At 35.3% G+C, this 21,186-nt stretch overlaps 1 protein-coding gene across 5 annotated transcripts in view; it reads right to left on the bottom strand.

Moving 5' to 3' along the window:
• GPC5 (glypican 5) overlaps window positions 1-21,186 on the bottom strand; it is a 1,341,373-nt gene that overhangs the window by 838,111 nt on the left and 482,076 nt on the right. The window contains exons 7-8 of one of the 5 annotated variants that reach the window (XR_003133900.3): window positions 4,901-5,030; window positions 3,780-3,845 (exon numbers count right to left, since the gene is read on the bottom strand). The exons of 3 other annotated variants lie outside the window; for them this stretch is intronic. Coding sequence is in view for 1 of the 2 variants with exons in the window: in XM_025441005.3 (XP_025296790.3) it covers window positions 4,998-5,030 (33 nt within the window). In the remaining variant the exon portion in view is untranslated. Of the gene's footprint in view, window positions 1-3,779; window positions 3,846-4,451; window positions 5,031-21,186 lie in introns of those variants that run through there. One more of the 5 variants, XM_025441005.3, reaches the window with a different exon arrangement.

Genomic DNA, 21,186 nt, shown 5'->3' with positions numbered 1-21,186 from the left:
AATTCCAAAACCAAAGACCCCACCAAAAAGGAGAATTATAGACCAATATCTCTGATGAACACAGATGCAAAAATTCTCAACAAGATACTAGCCAAGAGAATCCAACAGTACATTAAGAATATTATTCACCATGACCAAGTGGGATTTATCCCCGGGATGCCATGCTGGTTTAACACTCATAAAACAATCAACGTGATAGATCATATCAACAAGAGAAAAAAACAAGAACCAAATGATTCTCTCAATCGAGCAGAGAAAGCATTTGACAAAATACAGCATCCATTCCTGATCAAAGCTCTTCAGAGTGTAAGGATAGAGGGAACATTCCTCAGCATCTTAAGTTTCCATCTATGAAAAGCCCACAGAAAATATTATTCTCACCAGGGAAAAACTGAGAGTCTTTCCCATAAGATCAGGAACATGACAGGGATGTCTGCACTCACCACTGCTATTCAACATAGTACTAGAAGTCCTAACCTCAGCAATAAGACAACAAAAATAAATAAAAGGCATTCAAATTGGCAAAGAAGTCAAACTCTCCCTCTTCGCTTTGCTAGAACTCATACAGCAATTTGGCAATGTGGCAAGATCCAAAATCAATGCCCAGACATCAGTGGCAATTCTATACACTAACAATGAGACTGAAGAAAAATAAATTAAGGAGTCAAGCCCATTTACAATTGTACCTAACAGCATAAGATGCCTAACCAAGGAGGTAAAGGATCTATACCCTAAAAACTAGGGAACACCTCTGAAAGAAATTGAGGAAGACACAAAGAGATGCAAAAGTATTCCATACTCATGGATTAAAAGAATTAATATTATGAAAATGTCTATGCTACCCAGGGCAATTGACACGTTCAATGCAATCCCTATCAAAATACCGTGGACTTTCTTCAGAGAGTTGGAACAATAATCTTAAGATTTGTGTGGAATCAAAAAAGACACCAAATAGCCAGGGAAATATTGAAAAAGAAAACCAGAGCCAGGGGCATCACAATGACAGATTTCAAGTTGTACTACAAATCTGTGATCATCAAGACAGTGTGGTACCGGCACAAAACCAGACACACAGATCAATGCAACAGAATAAAGAACTCAGAAATGGGCCATCAGTTCTATGGTCAACTAATATTTGACAAAGCAGGAAAGACCATCCACTGGAAAAAGGACAGTCTCTTCAATAAATGATGCTGAGAAAATTGGACAGCCATGTGCAGAAGAACGGAACGAGACCATTCTCTTACACCATACACAAAGATAAACTCAAAATGGTTGTAAGTTCTAAATGGGAGACAAGAATCCATTAAAATCCTAGAGGAGAACACAGGCAACACCCTTTTTGAACTTGACCACAGCAACTTCTTGCAAGATACATCTATGAAGGCAAGGGAAACAAAAGCAAAAATGAACTATTGGGACTTCATCAAGATAAAAAACTTCTGCACAGCAAAAGAAACAGTCAACAGAACTAAAAGACAACCTACAGAATGGGAGAAGATATTTGCAAATGGCCTATCAGATAAAGGACTAGTATCCAAGATCCATAAAGAACTTATTAAACTCAACAGCAAGGAAACAAACAATCCAATCACGAAATGGGCAAATGACATGAACAGAAATTTCACCAAAGAAGACCTACACGTGGCCAACAAGCACATGAGAAAATGCTCCACATCACTTGCCATCAGGGAAATACAAATCAAAACCACCGTGAGATACCACCTCACACCAGTGAGAATGGGGAAAATTAACAAGACAGGAAACAACCAATGTTGGAGAAGATGTGGAGAAAGGGGAACCCTCTTGCACTGTCGGTGGGAATGTGAACTGGTGCAGCCACTCTGGAAAACTGTGTGGAGGTTCCTCAAACAGTTAAAAATAGGACTGCCCGGGGATCCCTGGGTGGCGCAGTGGTTTAGCGCCTGCCTTTGGCCCAGGGTGCGATCCTGGAGGCCCGGGATCGAATCCCACGTCGGGCTTCTGGTGCATGGAGCCTGCTTCTCTCTCTGCCTGTGTCTCTGCCTCTCTCTCTCTCTCTCTCTCTTTGTGACTATCATAAATAAATAAAAATTAAAAAAAATAGGACCGCCCTATGACCCAGAAATTGCACTGCTGGGGATTTACCCCAAAGATACAGATTCAGTGAAATGCTGGGACACCTGTACCCCAATGTTTATAGCAGCAATGTCCACAATCACCAAACTGTGGTAGGAGCCTTGGTGTCCATCGAAAGAGGAATGTTTTAAGAAGATGTGGTCTATATATACAATGGAATATTACTCAGCCATTAGAAATGACGAATACCCACCATTTGCTTCAACATAGATAGAACTGAAGGGTATTATGCTGAGTGAAGTAAGTCATTTAGAGAAGGACAAACATTATATGGTTTCATTCATTCAGGGAATATAAAAATTGTAAAAGGGATTAAAGGGGAAAGGAGAGAAAATGAGTGGGAAATATCAGAAAGGGTGACAGAAAATGAGTCTCCTAACTCTGGAAAATGAACAAGGCAGAGTGGAAGGGGAGGTGGGGGGGGGAAGGGGTGACTGGGTGATGGGCACTGACAGGGGCACTTGATGGGATGAGCACTGGGTATTATACTCTATGTTGGCAAATCGAACTCCAATAAAAAGATATACAAAAAAAAATAGAAAACAAAAGTACACGAATATTAAATAACTGGCCAAGGTCAAACCCAGGTGGGCTGACTGCATAGTGCACACTTGTAGTCACTAATTTGTACTTCCACCCTAGAATGAAGAAATAATAAAGCACCAGGCATTTTGGCAATCTAGAAAGCATATATGGCATCAACATTTAAATATTATAACCACAGTGAGTAGGAATGTGGCAAATGAAACTCATCAACGTGCTAAAGTGACTTAGGCCACTTAGGCCTTAAATAGTCTGTACTCTATATAATGATTTCATAATCAGTAGATTCATTCCTAAACTGGCTTTCAGTAGCTTGAGCCACTGATTAATAACAGCTCCCATGCAAGAGTCCACCTTATTTTTTCACAATGGAAAATGTCTATTAAGCATGATTTATAGCTATCACTACTGAAAGCACATTTTATTTGCCCAGGCTGAGTCATAAAGGAAATTTTCAAATGTATATTTCAAGTCATGGATATGAGTAGATAGGTACATGAAGTTACTAAGAATATACAAAAATCTTCCCCAAAACTTTTAATAATTAATAATTAAGTCCCTGTATAAGGGTCAAAACATATAAAAGCATTGTATTGTATACTTCCCAGTCACACAGCCTATACCAGATAGAAATAGTCATTTGTTGTGATTTCATTTAAGTCAGGAAAAAGTTATCTATTTCTCTAACGATTTAAACACAATGTTAGTTTTACAAGAGAATAAAGTATTTAGTAAAACTCTGGGGTCTCTCCAATACAATTGATTATACCTTGAAGAAAGATCCTAAAGTTTCAAAAATAAGGAGGCATTCCCTAAAACTGCCATTTGATGCAACCATCTTTAGAATATTGCAGTCTGATTTTAATGGCCACCATTCCATAGCAAATGCTCTTGTGAAAATGCCCTTATGAATTTAGTATTCACCAATGACCTTCTATTTATGAAATTTAATAACTGTTTCTTAATGGTTATCTAAATTTAATCCTCAACTGAATTTGACCACATTAGTTACATTCTCTATAGTTTGCTGAAGTCCTCTCTTTTCTCATTCACTTCCTACTTTTACTTTGTCATTGATGTAAATATTTATTGACTTGGATACTTACAGAAAGTTAGACCTTAATAAATTTTTACAAAGTGAACACACCTGAGTCCTGTAGAAATTTGTTCCATGGTGGGACACACTTTATCAGATTTAAAAAAAAAAAAAAAAGAAAAGAAAAGAAAAAAAGAAAGAACATCACCAGCAAATCTGAAGCCCCTTTCAAGACTCTTCTCACCATTAACAAACACCCTTCCTCCACATATACAAGCACTATCCTGACTTATCTTAATTCTTTCAGCTTTTAAGGAACCACAAATAGCACCTCTGTGTTTGATTCTTTTTTTTTTTTTTTTTTTTGTGTGTGTTTGATTCTTTAGCTCAAAATTATGCTAGTGCATCTATGATATGTGAAGTAATAGTTATCTTTGCCAATTGCAGTACAATATTTATGAATATAACTATGAATATTCTATAATTTATTTGTATAATTGAATATTGTATAATTTATTTATTGCAATTTAATAGATATGAAGATCATAAAATGGTAGCCATTATTAAAAGCAAATAATCAAAATAATAAGATCAGTTTCTATAGTAAGGCACATACCATAGAGCATGTATTCAAAAGTGTTTATTATTTTCTTTTGTGTGTGTTTTGTTATTTTCAATTGCATAGTTGCCAAATTATACCTAAAGTTATTTAAAGTGAATAATTCACTTAGCCCTAATTTTTAATGAGGAGAAATGCTCTTCTTTAAGAAAAATTTTTCCTTGCATCATCTTCACTCAGCTTCATAAAGGAAAGATTTACTAGAAATCTTCCACATGAGAAGTAGTAAACATTTCTAGTTATAGAAATGAAACATAGCATTGATGGGACATGGTGTAATTCATTAAGCCAAATATATTTCAGGCCAAACTAATTATTCTTCACCATTATAACTATTTTTAAGATTCTGTTTTTCTTTACTTTGATCATATGTTAGAGAATTCTCCACAAGAACAGGAAAGTTCCTATTTGTTACTGAATTACTGCAACTCTCATCACAGCATTTGAAAATGATAAAAGAAGAAGCTTAAAATTCATCCTCTCATTTCACCTTTTTACTTTTACTGTAGTCAACCATATGGCAACCATATGAAAAATAGCCTTAATGTTTGTAAACATGTGGTTAGTTGGCAGAAAATTAATACCTGAAAGAATCATCTGCTTGTTTGTTATTAATGCTTTAAAAATATCACTAAAATCCCATTTAGGTAGTCAGGAGGCTTGTTTCTTCTGACACAGCTTTCAGACATGCCAAAACCAAGTAAAGTGATCAAGCTGAAAGGAATAAGACCATGAATATACTTTAGCAGTAAAAACTAGTTGTATTTTCTATTTAGAATTCACAATCAAAAGACAGAACAAACAGGTCTTCTCTCCCTGTCTCTCTCTCTGTGTATACATACATACATATATGCCTTTACATTTATAATATGTATACATAGATATACATACATACATATACACACATACAAAATATATCAATTTTAGCAATTCTTATAATTTATATATTCAAAATATAAAATGTGTCTGTAGAGTAGTAGAGATCAGGACAGAGTCTTTCAGTTCATTTATAATTCTTAAAATGTGCTGTTTATTGGGCTTTGCTAATTCATACTTCAGTAAATATTTAATGAGTCATTAGTATTGGCCAGGCATGCTAGATGGCCAGAAAAGATAAATAAATCACCCTCAAGGAGCTCTTAAGCAAGTTGTAGGGCAATATATAAAAGTAATAAAGTAGAAAGCAATGCAATAAGCACTAAAGCAGTGTGAGAATAGTCATATTAGTAGGAGATGGAGTAACACTAGTACAAGTAGCAGTCATGGTAGGGAGCAAGGAGGTGTGGACTTTGGAGACACAACCCTTGGGTTAAATTCTAGCTCTTCCATTTTCTGCCATGGGAGGGTGGGCAAGTTTTTAAGTCTTTTGGTGCTTCAGTGTAGATATTTTACAACAGAGATGATAACAGTAACTAGTAAATGAGTTGTTACACATAAAGTTCACTGAAAAGAATTCTTGACATAGAGCAAACACTAAAGTTATTCATTGGCATCAATACCATAAAATACTGCATGGCATTCTGTGGATTCAGATACTGCACTGGGTGCTTTACAAATATCGTACCATTTTACCCTTGTTAAATCCTATGAGTTTAGTATTCTTATTCTTATTTGATACAAAAGGAAATTCAGGCTCAACTATATTGGTGACTTGTTCAAGATCACACAATTAGTAATTTGGAGAACTGGAATCCAATCTATTCTGCTGGTTACTCAAATCACGAACCAAATGCTTTAACAGCAGAGAGATGGAGCAACAGATGTTTGTCTTGGAATTTGCAAACTACTTATCGGAGGTGGGTCACTTGGTTTGGAAATTGAAACACAAATATGCATTAGCTGGCATAAGTAAATCATAGAATTTCACTCCAGGCTCAAGGAATGGCATGGTAAGGACATTAATCCATGGAAAAGCCTGGCAGTTTCAGTATTGAGAAAGAGGTCCTATATCACTGGTATGAGGGGAAATGGAGCATGAAATTTGCAATGGCAGATCATACAAGAAAACTCTACTGAAAATCTACAGAATTGGCTAATCCCAACTTCTATGAAATTAATGGGACACAACTCTTGACTCTGTTGTGAGCTTCTCTCTCGATAGGCTATTCGTGTTAATACTGACAGATTAAGCATTAGCACATTATCAGTTGAGGTGACTCTACCTCAGCATGTGATTTAAACAAAGGCTCTTTACCTAGCTCAGTCCATATCACATGGTATCAGATTCTCTATAGGGTGAACCAAAGGGTTCCTGCTATCGAAGACAAAGTGAAATTTTGATAATGACATGAGAATCTAGTACAGCAAAGAATGCACATGTGCATCACAAAATAAAGCAGGAACTTTCTTTCCTCCACAAAAACAGAAGTATACTGTCCGTGATGCAGTTGCACTAATTTTACACTAACAGTATCATTAGGTTGACCTCTGATTTGTTACTTTTCTGCCTGAAGTTAGCCCTAAGGCACTTCCCACTTTCACAAATATTTTTTTAAAATTTATTTAAATAAAGAATTTTAATTTATTCATGAGAGATACAGAGAGAGAGAGAGAGAGAGAGAGAGAGAGAGAGACACAGGCAGAGGGAGAAGCAGGCTCCATGCAGGGAGCCCAATGTGGACTTGATTGCAGGTCTCCAGGATCATGCCCTGGGCTGAAGGCGGTGCTAAACTGCTGAGCCACTCGGGCTGCCCTCAATTTCACAAATCTAATAGCTTAAGTGGTTATGCTAAACATTTTCTTGCTTTCTATTATTCTTTGGGTGTCCACCATCACATAACGGGGTTATTATTGATTTTATCCATGTTAATTTCTCCTACCACACTCTATGGCAGGCTATTACTTTGGTATCTTTTCAGGTTGTTTGCTTTATATGAAGCCACCTCTTAAATCATACCACATAGCACATATTTGTTCTCTTTTTTCTTTTACGACTCATTTACTGAACTTGCTTTCCTGTTTGTACCTTTTTTACTGAGAGAGAGCATGAGAATGGGAGCAAGTAAGGGTATGGATAGAGGGAGAGAGAGAATCTTCAGGCTCTACACCCAGTGCAGAGCCTATTGTGGCACTCAATTTCATAACCCTGAGATCATGACTTGAGGCAAAATCAAGATTTGGACGCTTAACTGACTGAGCCACCCAGGCACCCCTATATGTAACTTCTTAAAGTAGATTTTGTATTTTAGATTTTTTGCTTTCCTCTTGTTCCTCCTTTACTGTTGATTTTTACAGTTATGAATTAACCATTTTTATAATGATAGTAATGATAATATTCATTTTTGAATGTGCACACATGAATGGGAGCCCTGGGAGGTGGCATCAGATTTTTGCTTAATTAGAATTCTGGAAACACATGGAGATAGAGGGCTTTTCTTTATACTTTTTAAAAAGATTTTATTTATTTATCATGACAGACACACAGAGAGAGAGAGAGGCAGAGACACAGGCAGAGGGAGAAGCAGGTTCCATGCAGGAGCCTGATGTGGGACTCGATCCCGGGTCTCCAGCATCACGCCCTGGCCCAAAGGCAGGCACTAAACCGCTGAGCCACCCAGGGATCCCCTTCTTTATACTTTAAATGGTAGTTTTACAGTTGGAGACAACAGGAGTAGCCAGTTAACACCAAACAAATGGATAGTAACATACAAAGAGCTCTTCAAAGATATTACTTTGGTATTTAAAAAATGTTGTTTCCATAAGGACTATAAGATATATATGAATATCAAGGAGATGAGACAGTACCAACTACCTGGTAATCATTTGCACTCTTATGAAGCTAAACACCATCTGGTGAACATTCTTAATATTTCCTCTTCAAACACCTTAATAAGCTGTACTATTGACATACCATATGTCTCTTCTGGATGGTAATAACTGCATAAAGCGGGAAAACCAAAACATAGCTGACATGTATACTAACAAGGCATACTAAAATTGCATTTGTGCCATAGCATGGATAATTCACTTTGGCTGTGCAGCATTTCAGTTCGTTGGTATTTACACATGTTAGATCTCCATTATAACCCAGTTTGTTGCAATATGATGGATCCATGTATAATACCTATCACATCATGTCTGCCAAAACCCAACCACCAGAGAGAAATTGTAAATACATGGTTATATTATTGAAATTAGATAGATTATGTTCCCTAAAATATATTTTAAGAATTTCTGGAGTATTTTTAATATTACAAAAATAATCTATATTGGAGAATGACTATAGTTGATCGTTTTTTATATTTTCAAGAAAAGATAAATACCACAAACATAGTCAGCAGAGCCTTTCCCAATTTAGACTGTAAGCTCCAAAATGGAGGGTTTCACAAATGTACCCTCAACCCTGAACAGTGTTTAGCAAATAATGAGTGCCCAGTGAAAATTCATTCAATAGATAATAGAGTAAATCTGTACCCTAATATCTCAATTAATCAATATCACTTTCTTTTTCAAATTCTACTTTTGTTTGTTTCATATTATGAATAAGCCACACAAGTATTTAATAAAACCTCATTCTTTCACTAGTTCAATAACTACTGACTTTCTATTCTTGGCCAAGCATTGCGCTCAGTGCTGTGGAGAATAAAGAAGACTCACCCCTCCCTATCCATTCCCAATGAGCAAAATATGAATGGGAATTGGGACTAAAATAAATAGTGACAGGAATTCATTCAATAATTTTAACTGTAGTGTTCCCTGAAGACAGATTATGTCTTGCATGTCACATTTTCTTGATCACTCTATCAACCACTATACTGCATATTAGGCAGCTAGAATTATATAAGCTTGCCACTTAAGAACTGACAAAATTAGGATGAAGATGTCATGCTACTTTGATCAGTGTTTCCTCTATGAAGGGATTGTGAAACAAAATTAAAATAGTTAAAGAGAAAAATCAAACTGAATCAATTAGCAACAGTATACTAGTTGGACATAAGTTGTATCTCAGAAGAATTTCTGATAGAAAGGGTAAGAAATTACTCAGAAAAGTCAGCAGGTGGCCATATAAAAAAAAGACAAGAAAAAGACAAGTTAAATAACTTAGAAACATTCAGGAAATGCTGTTATTTTCTTTTATCTTACAAAGAATGAATGCTATCTGAAAAATGAAAGTATCCAGATTTGAATCCTCAGGACGAATAAGGATTGAAATATGGGCACCTCCAAAATATAACATTAAGTAGTAAAAGGTACTAGAAGGAGAATTTTAGGAGATGGATATACTACAATAAAATAGTCTGACTTTACTCAATTCTACATTTTAATACTACATGGTGCTTCTGTGTGCCATGATTCCCAATGTCACATCAGTTTGAAAAGCACTGCATGAGCAGATGGAATGCTGCTGGAGTTAAACCTGCAGGTACATGTTCAAAAAAAATATGGGAAACAATTGCACAAAGTAAGACACAAGAATCCAGAATTCTAATATCACAAATCATTTTCTACCACGCAAGAGTAAACTTTGAAAAAGTGTGCTTTAATTTCAAATGAAGAAGTTCAGTTAATTGCAAAGCTGGCTTACATCCCATGCCCTAAGGTGCCAAGCCAAGTTATGAAACTGACTCAGGGTTCTGAGTTTAATTTTAATTTTTTTCTTCTTTATCAGTAAACCCCAGGATTTGGACCCTGGAAAAGCACTTCCAGAACATAAAGGATGAGATTAGTAGAATGAATGGCTCATTTCATTCAACAGTGACATCTGCTGTCCATTCACTAGACTTACTGAGCCTGCCATGTAACATGTAATATCTGAGGGGCTAGGGATAATTTTGCATCTATGCACGTAGCACAGTCAATTATAGAATACAGGGAACTACTCAGAATGAGGAAGCCCCCCAAAAAATCTTCTGAAAATATCAGGTTTCAGTACTTCCCCTCAAAAGAGTGTATATTATTTTTAATTTATTATTTTTGAAATTGTATTTCATGCAATCATGTTAAAGAATAAAACCTAAAATAAGCTAAATTTTCTGAAAAGAGGTAGATGAATATGGAGTAATGGTAAATTTAAATATTTCTATCATTTAAACATGTGCGAAGATTTGTATATTTCCATCATCTTACTTCTTTTAGAAACAAGAAGAAAAAAACAATATAAACTATATACATTATTTTCAATAAGAGCATGAGACAAAGAAAGACCTCTAACTCCAACAAATCACGTAGCATGTTTTCAAAAACAATTCTGAACTGGTAAGAAGCACCCTAGGGAAGTCAGGCTTTGATAGAAGAAACAACCAAAAGGATGAGGGACCTAGCAGTGGTAGATCACTAGAAATCTACAAGCAAATCTATGAACCCAGAAGAGGAGGTTCCAATCAATGTTAACAGTGCTGGAGCAGAGTTAAGAGCTAATAGGATAGGAGTCCTCAGGGAAGTGGAGAGAGAATACTGAACAAAATGCTCAATGGAAAATCTCAAAGAACACATAAAAACATAGCTGCTAACACTGAGTGAATCACTCTGGAAAAAAAAAAAGAAAGAAAGAAAAGAAAAAAAAAGTTTGTACCACCTGTGGTAGGGCAGCAGGAAACAGAAGATAAGCCTATAAATGGAAACCATTCTGAATCAGTTTGGGTCCCAGGAATTAGAACAACAGTATCTCTATAATAGCCCCAAACACAAGGCAACAGTTTATCATTATAGCAAACAATGAGAGGACCCTTGAGCCATAATGCTTGCACTAATTCTATAACTTGTTTCCCACTTTCTGAAGGAAACTTCTGTTATTAGCTAGTCAAGGAAATTCAACATTCCTATATGAAGAACAATACAGAACTGTGAAGTGAAATACAAGACCTTGGGGAAGAGATAGCCAGTGAGTGAAATTGAAACTAGTAGGATTCATGGAAGAAATAGGATTAAAGATGAAATTTTTAGAAAAAACTAAATACAAAGAAAACAAGAAAGACTGGACCCCAAAGAAAGTAAAAATCATAAAGAAAAATGGTGAGAGAAGAAAACAAAATGAATCCTCTTCATCCTTCCAATGAAGCAGACATATAGAAGATAAAGCAATTAGAAAAAAAAATGTCCATGTTGGGCCAAGGTTGACCATACAGAATGTTCAACTCAAAGATAAATCCTTGGACAATAATTGGACTTTCAAGATTAAGAAAGTATTATTTGGGAGGCTAAATACAGAAGTCATGTCATAAGAAAAGAAAATCAATGGGACATCAGAGTTTCCCACAGCAAACGTTGATACCAGAATATGGAAGAAACTATCTCCAAATTAATCAAGAGAAGGAATTGGGACGCCTGGTGGCTCAGCGGCTGAACATCTGCCTTTGGTTTAGGGTGTGATTCTCTGGTATGGGATTGAGTCCCACATTGGGCTCCTTGTGGGGAGCCTGCTTCTCTCATTGCCTATGTCTCTGTCTCTGTCTCTCTCTCTGTGTGTCTCTCATGAATAAATAAATAAAATCTTTAAAAAAAAACAAGAGAAGGAAGCCAATGGCTTTATCTTTGTCCTTCCAAGATACCCATCAATTAATAAAGCTTACAGTTATGATCACCCATAAATGCAGGGAACATTGTTTACAGTAAGATCTTGTAGGAGAACAAAATTTGATACCCCAAAATATATCTATTGGGCATATAGATTACTTCTGGCTGATTAATTTTAAGACACAGAAGACTCAAGTTTTTCTTTTTCTCCTCCCTGCTAGTTGCCAAAAAGCATTTAGATAGAGGACCTGTTCCAGAAAAAGAACTGTCACCATATATAATTATGTGTATATGGTATACTATAACATACCATAATATACTATATATACAATATATATACAAGTATATAATATATAGTATTATATATATAGTATTATAATATAGTATAATATAAATTATGTGTGGTTGACAGGAAAGAATTTAGCAAGACCTGTTTGATCAAAGTCCTCTTTATGTCCCATCATTTCTGCATTGCCTAGAAAATACTTGTTTACCAAACATGTATTCTTTCCATTCTTCCAGTGAATTACCTTTCTTCCCTTTGAAGACCCAGGCCCTATTCCCTGCTCTGTAGTCCAGAATGATATATATGTACTTCATTTTGCCTGTCTTCGGAACCTCTTAGGTTTATGTGAATTCCCCATACGTATGTAATTAAATTAGATTTTCTCCTGTCAATCTGTCTCATGTCAATTTAATTCTTAGCCCAGCCAGAAGAATGCTGAAGGGCAAATAAAATTTTTCCACTCCCCAACAATCTTCTTGAGGAATTCACTTGAGAAGAAACTTCAGTCAACTTAGTACTGCTTAGAGAAATACTCTCATGAAGACTGGAAGTGAGTATGGAATGCATTTATCTGTAAATTTAAGGGGCAAAAGGTGTGGAAAAAGTAAAAATACATTTTATTGACAGGTCTGACAATATACAAATGATCCAACTTCAAAAATTAGGAGGGGAGGGAAGAAGGAGTTGAGAGAGAGAGAGAGAGCAAGCGAGCATGCATATTTGCTCCCACCAGCATGTAGACAGTAGTATTAGCTCCTTGGTTGTCTCATATATTATAGCTGAGAGTAACACGATATTTTTAAAGGTCAAAATTCACCCATAATAATACAAGCATATTAAATAGTACAAAATAAAGTATTAATAAATGTTCAGTTACAAAAACTTAATAGTGCAAGAGTAGCAGAGAAATTAAGAAATAGCACCTAGTCTAATTTTATTGCCACTCATAGTGAAAAGCCATTAGATATTAAGAAATGGGGGAGGGACACCTGGGTGGCTCAGCGGTTGAACATCTGCCTTTGGCTCAGGGCCTGATTCCGGGGTCTGAGATCAAGTCCCACATTGGGTTCCTGCAGAGAGCCTGCTTCTCCCTCTGCCTGTGTCTCTGCCTCTCTCTCTCTCTGTCTCTCATAAATAAATAAATAAAATCTTAAAAAAAAAGAAATGGGGGAAATTTAGGATATAGGTAAAATTGTAAAAATAAAAACTGGAAATATGTATTTGCCCTATAAACAAAAATAAATGATAATTTGTTTTAAAAATATTTTCTAATAATATTAGAAAGAATAATCAATTTAACAATATTTAGAAGAAATGTGCCAAAAAAGATCCAAAAATTTTAAAAGAGGAGTCAATAAATACAAATATAACAAATGCAAACCAATGAATTATGAAGCTAATGTTATAGTATCTTGTTCCTTGCTTATGTTTTTATTCCTTTTTAAAATTTCATTATTTACATTTAATTTATTTTTAATCTTTTTCTGATAATTCTAAATAGTTTTCATTGTTTTACTGTTTCATAATATCTATATTATTTGAGTGTTTTATTGTTGATTTTGTTTTTTTCTGTTTTTTGGTTGAGATAAAAACAAAAGAAACAACATTATAGGCTGCCTCTCTAAATTTTGACTGCATTTCATAATCCTCCCACTTTTGTTTACTTTTCGGAGACTTCAGTTAGTTGTTTATTGTATTTTCAAGTTTTTAGCTTAAATCAATGTGAAGGATGGACTATAGGGAGCTTTCTCTGCCACAGAGAACCAGAAAACTACCTTATTTTTTTAAAGTTATTTCCCACTTGTAACTTGTAGCAAGAAATGCAGATTTGGAGATATAAATTTTCCATGACATGGATAAATCATTTAACAATATAAAGCCCTATTCAGCTAATACAGAAGAGATACGGTTGAGAGAACAAGAAAGTTGACAGTAAAGAACTCACATGGAAAAGCATCTCAACAGAGAATATAATCCATCCTACTTCCAAGAGGAGAAATTTTGTATTAGTGAAACTTCAAACAGGTATCACTTTTACCTCAGTTAATCTACAAAAATTGAGTCAGCAACATCTTGTGATCAACCATATTAAAAGTAGCTGATAGATGGAATGCCATTAAAAGAATGAACAGCTATCCATCACTCAGTAAAAATTCATCCATCACCCATATACAAAATTCAATTCTATCTTATACTAAGCACACACACTACATTGAAAACTGTCAACTTCTGATAATCTAAAAACTTTTCTTCCATGACCATGTGATCACATTCAAAGAAAGAATACAGAAAGTTTATGAGATGGCCAGTAAAAAAGGTTATAGTAATACAGTAATAAATATACTACATATCAAAATAATAAATCATACTACATAAGATAGTGCTCTTTTTACTGACATACTCTGATATTGAGGTATTCTGTTAAGCAAGTACACTGTTTTATAGATGATTATATAATCTCATACCAGATTACATATTTTCAAATGAAATAAATAACACAGGATAAGAGAATCTTACACATAAATTGACTTTAGTCATGGTCTTCACTTTATTATAAACATACATAATTACTACAGAAGTACAGATGAATGGTGATTAAAGCATATCATAAAATAGATATTCCTGAATACAGATGTACAATCCAATTAATCACTCTTAAATAGAAGCCAGAGCTTCTATTTATTACTTATTAGTGAAAGATATGATTATTTATTATTAGGTGGCTAGCTGTTTTTAATGTCCCCCTGAAGAACTTCACACAATTTTGCTAGAGGTATCTTTGGATGATTCTTTAGATAATTTTTCAATACAGAATTAGCTATTATAGCCAGAGCTTTACAGAAGATGCTGATTCATCCTGTGCCTATGATTCAGATGCATAAGATGTGAGCAACAATTCACCGTAAAGCAACCCACTATTTATTTTATCATATATCATTCACACACATATATACATACAAGAAGTTAATAGTGATGAAAATCTTCAGTGAAATGAAATACACAACCTGTGAAGATGTGTGTGTATATATATATATATATATATATATACACACAGCCAACAAGATTTCCAACAATCATACATTTTTTTCATAAATTTCCACCTCAAGTAAATGGGAATTCTCACTTTTGTAATATATTGCATATTAAAAATGAACTGTGTTTTTATTGATTTTGAAAGCAACACTTCCAAGTATGAAAGTAATAGCTTTTTGATTGATTCAGTCAGGATGAGTTAGACGTTGAGAAGAAAGGGAGAATTAATCAGAAAAGGTTGATATAGGACCTGTTCTTGGTATAGATTTCCATTTTTTGTGTCATTGTTCTCTTGTTAGAAACCTGATGGACTGTTCGCACCAAGTTAAATTATAAAATGACTATGACTCTAGAGGTAGCAAGTAAAGATATAGAAAAATTAAGTCTTTTTGAAATTAAAGTTAGAGGCCAAATTTTAGAATAGTCACAGTATTATGAGTAGACAGGGTGCTTTAAAAAGTCAGGTAGATGATGAAATAAACCCTTATATGAAAGAAGAAGTTGAAAACATGTAAAGAAAATTAAGAATTACGTAAACAAGATTAAGAATATAACTTTGCCTTGTTTTACCAAGGAGATAGCTCTAGAAAATATACATGCAAATCACATCTGTTGTCAATCAAATTGCAAATGAATATGACTCTTGGGCTTTAGCATGGAAATGTATTTATTTTCTTTACTCAAGTGATTCAGGAAACATATATCAAGTTTCCACTCCAAACCACACTGGACACTAGACAGAAACCTGGATAAAACATGATCTCTCCCCACACACTGACACTGGAGCTACAATGTGGCCACACTTGTACTTCTGAGGCATCAGTATAGACATGTAAAGCTTTCCATCCCCTGGGAGGCCACAGGGAGGAGGAGAATATTGTCCAGAAATGCCAATCAGACTGAGAAGAGTGAGGTCCAAAGACCTAATCTTGAGAGAAAATAGTGTAACCAAGATAATTCAACAGCTTGGCTGAAAGGGTAAGATAGAGGCAGACTCATAATTGATGGGAAACAAAGAGCTGAGGGAAAATTGTATTAGGGCTGAGACAGACTTTAATATGTCCAAACAGGAAAAAAAAAAGCCCAATATAGAAAAATGTTGATGGTGAAAAACACTTATTGCATAAGGCTAGGGCATGTGGAGATGGATGAATTGGCCCCATAGAGGTAAGGTTCACTTAGTGTTCTCACATGAGGGGAGAGAAAAAAGATATGGGATGCAGACATTTGTACCTGCTACAATTTGCGCAGCTTCAGAGTTTTCTCCAAGACTTCCTAGTTTCACAGGATAAGATAGCTGCATTAATCCCAAAGGGTTTGTCAGGTAGGAACCAACAGGATAGTGGAATTGAGAATGTTGCCAACGATCAGTGAATGACAGACTATGGCATCTAGGCTGAATGGATACAGAAGTAATATGAGGTCATATAAATCTTAAGGAATAGGAGGTTTAAAAAGAACCAAAAATCAGAGGTAGTAGAACCAGTGGGTGAAAGGTTATAAGAAGAAAAGAGAGGCTGAGCATTTTTTATTTCAGAGGTGGAACTATTTTGGGGCTTCCTTACTTCATGTGTCTCATAAATCACTAATTCCTGTCAGCCATATCTTCATTACTCCTCATTTCAGCTCCAGTGGCAAAGCCCTGGTTGATGTACTCATATACCAGCAGTTTCTTCTGCTGGAGTCTTTGAAAGTACCTCTGTCTCTAATCTCACTTCCCTTCAAACCGATAGAGCCTTTAAAATCCCAGAGCAAACTTTTAGAAATGGAAATTCAATAAGGTTGTTTGTCTGCCCAACCCATGTTAAAAATAATTAACACAATCGACTCCATGCCAGGCACAATGAAAAAATAGCTAACTCAAAGGTCTGTTTAGGGAATGAAAAGAGTTAATATTGGTAATATGTGCAGTGGTGTCTGCCATACAGATTCACTTGATGGTATCACAAATGGCAGAAAGAGAATTCAACCCAGAGGTCTGAGCTTTGGCTTTGAGCATCTCACGAATCACCCAATATTCCCAGAATAAGTGAAACATCTTCTCTGAGTCCTGGTTTCATTATATGTAGAGAGTTAAAATAAGTTACTTCTGAAATAGCTTCCAGTCCATAAATGCTATCATTTCTTAATTCATTGTCAGAATCATGGCCAGTAATATGTAAATATAATCCCATAGAAGGTGGTCTGCATAAAAGAAAATGAACATGGAGAGATTTCTTCTGTACAAGATAGCAGGATTCCTTAATAGAATTTCTCTCTCTCTCTCTCTCTCTTTTAACTTTTTGTATTGGGATAATGATGATGTATAGAATTGTTGAATCATTCTATCATACACTTGAAACTAATAAAACACTATGTTAACCATCCTGGAATTAAAATTTAAAAAACTTAATAAAAAGGTTGCAAAAATATACAAGATCCCATATATCCTATATGTCAATGTTAACATTTTATATAACCACAGTACATTTGTCCAAACTAAGAATTTAATACTAGTACAATACTATTGACTAAACTACAGACTTTACTCAAATTTCACCATTTTTTTCACTAAAGTCCTTTATTTATCTAGGGTTTAATCCAAATCCAGGAGAGTACATTACATTTAGTCTTTACATCTTTTTTGTTTAATGATTTTGACAGTTTTGATGAGTAATCGGAATGATCTAGATTTTGCAGAATTTCCCTCAGTTTGAGTTTGTGTGATTGATTTTGTGATTAGACTGGTTCAAGGTAAGAATAACACATAATAACAATAATATCAATGCATCATATCAAGGGGTGTGTGATATCAATATGACTTACCACCAAGGTGATTTTAACCTTGGTTACTTAATTAATTAAAGTGGTATCTACCAGGTTTCTCCACTAAGATACTCTTTTTCCATTTTTATTGTTTGAAGCAAATTTTTAAGTTTCTATCATGAATAATTACAGAAATATTTATTGGTAAGCATTACCAGAAAGGCAAGGACAAAAATCAGGGGTTTTTCTATTAGTTGCATTTTTACTTTACTCCTAAAATGTTGTGACATTTAAGTAATGACGATGGTCATTTAAAAAAATTCAGAGTTCAACTGACAAGGCACTACATTTTTGTGTTATAATAAATTGAAAACTGAGTACAGTAATATTCTTATTCACTGTTATTAAGAATGCTGGAAACTATCATTGTAAAGGTAGTTCATATACTTTTTGGTCAATGTATAGTGATATTACATTATTTAAATTTATTTGAACATTTTATATGTTTACAGTAGTCAATTGTTTATAGTAAACTGAAGGAATGAAGAGGCAAGTATTATATAAATAAACTATACTACTAAAGGATTAAATGCTTTTCTTGAAAAAAGAATTGAGAGGCTTATATCTTTATTTTCCACACTTATACCTTCTATGTACATAATACTTCTTTAATATTGACCAGTAGACAATGGCCCTGACCCTCATTCCATAAACTGGCACCAGTCACTAGAACTCTTAGCTAGAAGGCACTTAGTAAAGATCTCTGAGCTCTGGGTTGCTGCAAATCCAGACTGAGCTTACTCCAGATGTTTCCAAAAATTCCCACTATATTTCAAAGTAGTCTCAAGAGTTCTCATTTCATAAAATAACTCCAAATAAGTATTGTATATACTTACAATATAATAGAGTTGGATTATGACTAAGTACTGTTGTGTCTTTATCCCTTCATACTGAAGAAGAGTGGAAGGTGCTTAGGTTCTAGGGTTGTCTAGATAACACAATGCCCTAGGTCTTTTAAGTATTGGCTATCCACCCATGCCCCCAGATTTATCTTTCTAACTTCCACTTATATGAATTTCTCTTGTTCAGTCTAAATAAACCTACATACAATTTAGAAATAAAGTCAGGAACTGAACCTACTGTTTCTATATATCAAGTTTTGGGAAATACACTTCCTTTCTCCTAATGTATCTTTCAAAACAAGTCCAGCTATGTTTTTGTAAAATCTTGTGTGGAGAAATACAATCTGGAAAAAAGTATCTGTAATCTTCATCATAAGCCACATAAGTCAATAGATCTTCATGACAGATCTTCAAACCCATACTAAAAATCAATATGAAGGCATTTACCTGTGAGGATTTCAACACTGTGCCATAGATTTTAACTTGCTTGCCCCTTTCTGAACTTGCTCTTCTGTAGAAACAGTGCTAAATCTAATACTAAACTTCACATAAAAATAGATCTTTATTTTTCAAAATAGTTTTTAACATTTTGAAAAAAAATTAGTTGCACTACTTTTTCTCTCCCATCAAACAAAATGTGTTTATGTTAATCGAAGTAGACATTTGAACAAAAATAACTTAGGAGAAAGAGGGAATCTCTTTACCTGATGTGGTTGTCACATGACTGTTAACCCAACTGTCTGATAAGGGTCACAGTCTCAGAGAAGTAGTGATAACCAAAAATTTGTAATTTAGTTTAGGGAAGATGAGATATGTTGTGTTGCCTCTGTTGTGGATACATCTAAGTAAAATGAATAAGCCAGCAAAGAATGAGCCAGAATGCATTCACATCTGCTTAATGAAACACCGTGTGGTGCAGTTTTCCACTACTGTGCTTAGCACATAAGTTTATCAGCAGTATAGAAGACACTCTTGCTTCTAGTGGTTTAATTTGCATAATTTTGAGAGTCCTGGTGGTACTCAGGGTAGAATGGACGACTGGCTTGGAAAATGTCAAAGCTACAATGGAATTCATCCCCAGGCTCCTGAGTAGATGGCTTTGAAGGTACCATAAAGGACAGCATGCAGACTTCCAAATAAATTAACTACCATGACTTAATGTGTTCCCTTCTGTCTCATTTCTAAGAAACCTGAGCCAATTGCAGGAGAGATGTCTATGGTATTATTTGAGATCCTCAAGCAAAGATAGTCCTAAAGTAATGAGATAAGTATTTGTTTGACTTCCAAGCTGATCCCATTAAAACCTCCTGTGTTATTAAGTTTGCGCATTCCCTAACTACTAGTTGAATGCAGAGCACTCCTTTAACATAGAGAAAAGGGGAGTCATATGATGGAAGAAGCCTACATCCCTGCATGACTCTTCAATGCAAATACCTATGAGCTATCTTCATTGGATATTATAGTGAGACATAAACTTATTATGATAATCCCCAGAGAAGTGGATATTGTTTATTATAGTAGTTGCTTATCTTAGTTAATACAATTGCTATTATGTCTAAAACTTTTATACCTAGATGACTAAAAGCTGTTGGCATAGGAAACTAGAGATAGGGGTAAGAAATAGGGGGAATGCTATTTTAAATTAAGCAAGATATCATTTGGTTTTTGTTTGTTTGTTTGTTTTTTAAGATTTTGTTTAGGGCAGCCCCGGTGGCACAGTGGTTTAGCACCGCCTGCAGCCCAGGGTGTGATCCTGGAGACCCTGGATCAAGTCCCCCGACAGGCTCTCTGCCTGGAGCCTGCTTCTCCCTCTGCTTGTGTCTCTGTGCCTCTCTCTCTCTCTCTCTCTCTCTGTGTCTCTATGATTAAATAAATAAAATCTTAAAAAAATATAAAGATTTTGTTTATTCATGAGAGACACAGAGAGAAAGGCAGAGACACAGGCAGAGGGAGAAGCAGGCTCCATGCAGGGAGCCCAACGTGGGAGTCAATCCTGAGTCTCCAGGATCAGGCCCTGGGCTGAAGGTGACGCTAAACCGCTGAGCCACCTGGGCTGCCCGCAAGATATCATTTGTAAAGAATTTAGAACAGTACATGGAACACTGTAGCTATGATATAAATAATTGTTTGGATAGATTGATAAGTAGACAAATAGATGAGATAGGTTTTTTTTTGTTGTTGTTGTTCCTTGTTTTTTTCTGGCAGTGAAAATCTAAATTCACCTGAATCTTTTTTTTTTTTGTAATTTTTTAATTTATTTATGATAGTCACACACAGAGAGAGAGAGAGAGGCAGAGACACAGGCAGAGGGAGAAGCAGACTCCATGCACCGGGAGCCCTGACGTGGGATTCGATCCCGGGTCTCCAGGATCACGCCCTGGGCCAAAGGCAGGCACTAAACCACTGCACCACCCAGGGATCCCTCACCTGAATCTTTAGTTGATCTTTCTGC

Source organism: Canis lupus, chromosome 22 (genome assembly GCF_003254725.2).
Source record: "Canis lupus dingo isolate Sandy chromosome 22, ASM325472v2, whole genome shotgun sequence".
Lineage (NCBI taxonomy): Eukaryota > Metazoa > Chordata > Mammalia > Carnivora > Canidae > Canis > Canis lupus.
The sequence above is the reverse complement of the archived record's forward strand: the minus strand, read 5'-3'. Positions and strand labels throughout refer to the sequence as shown.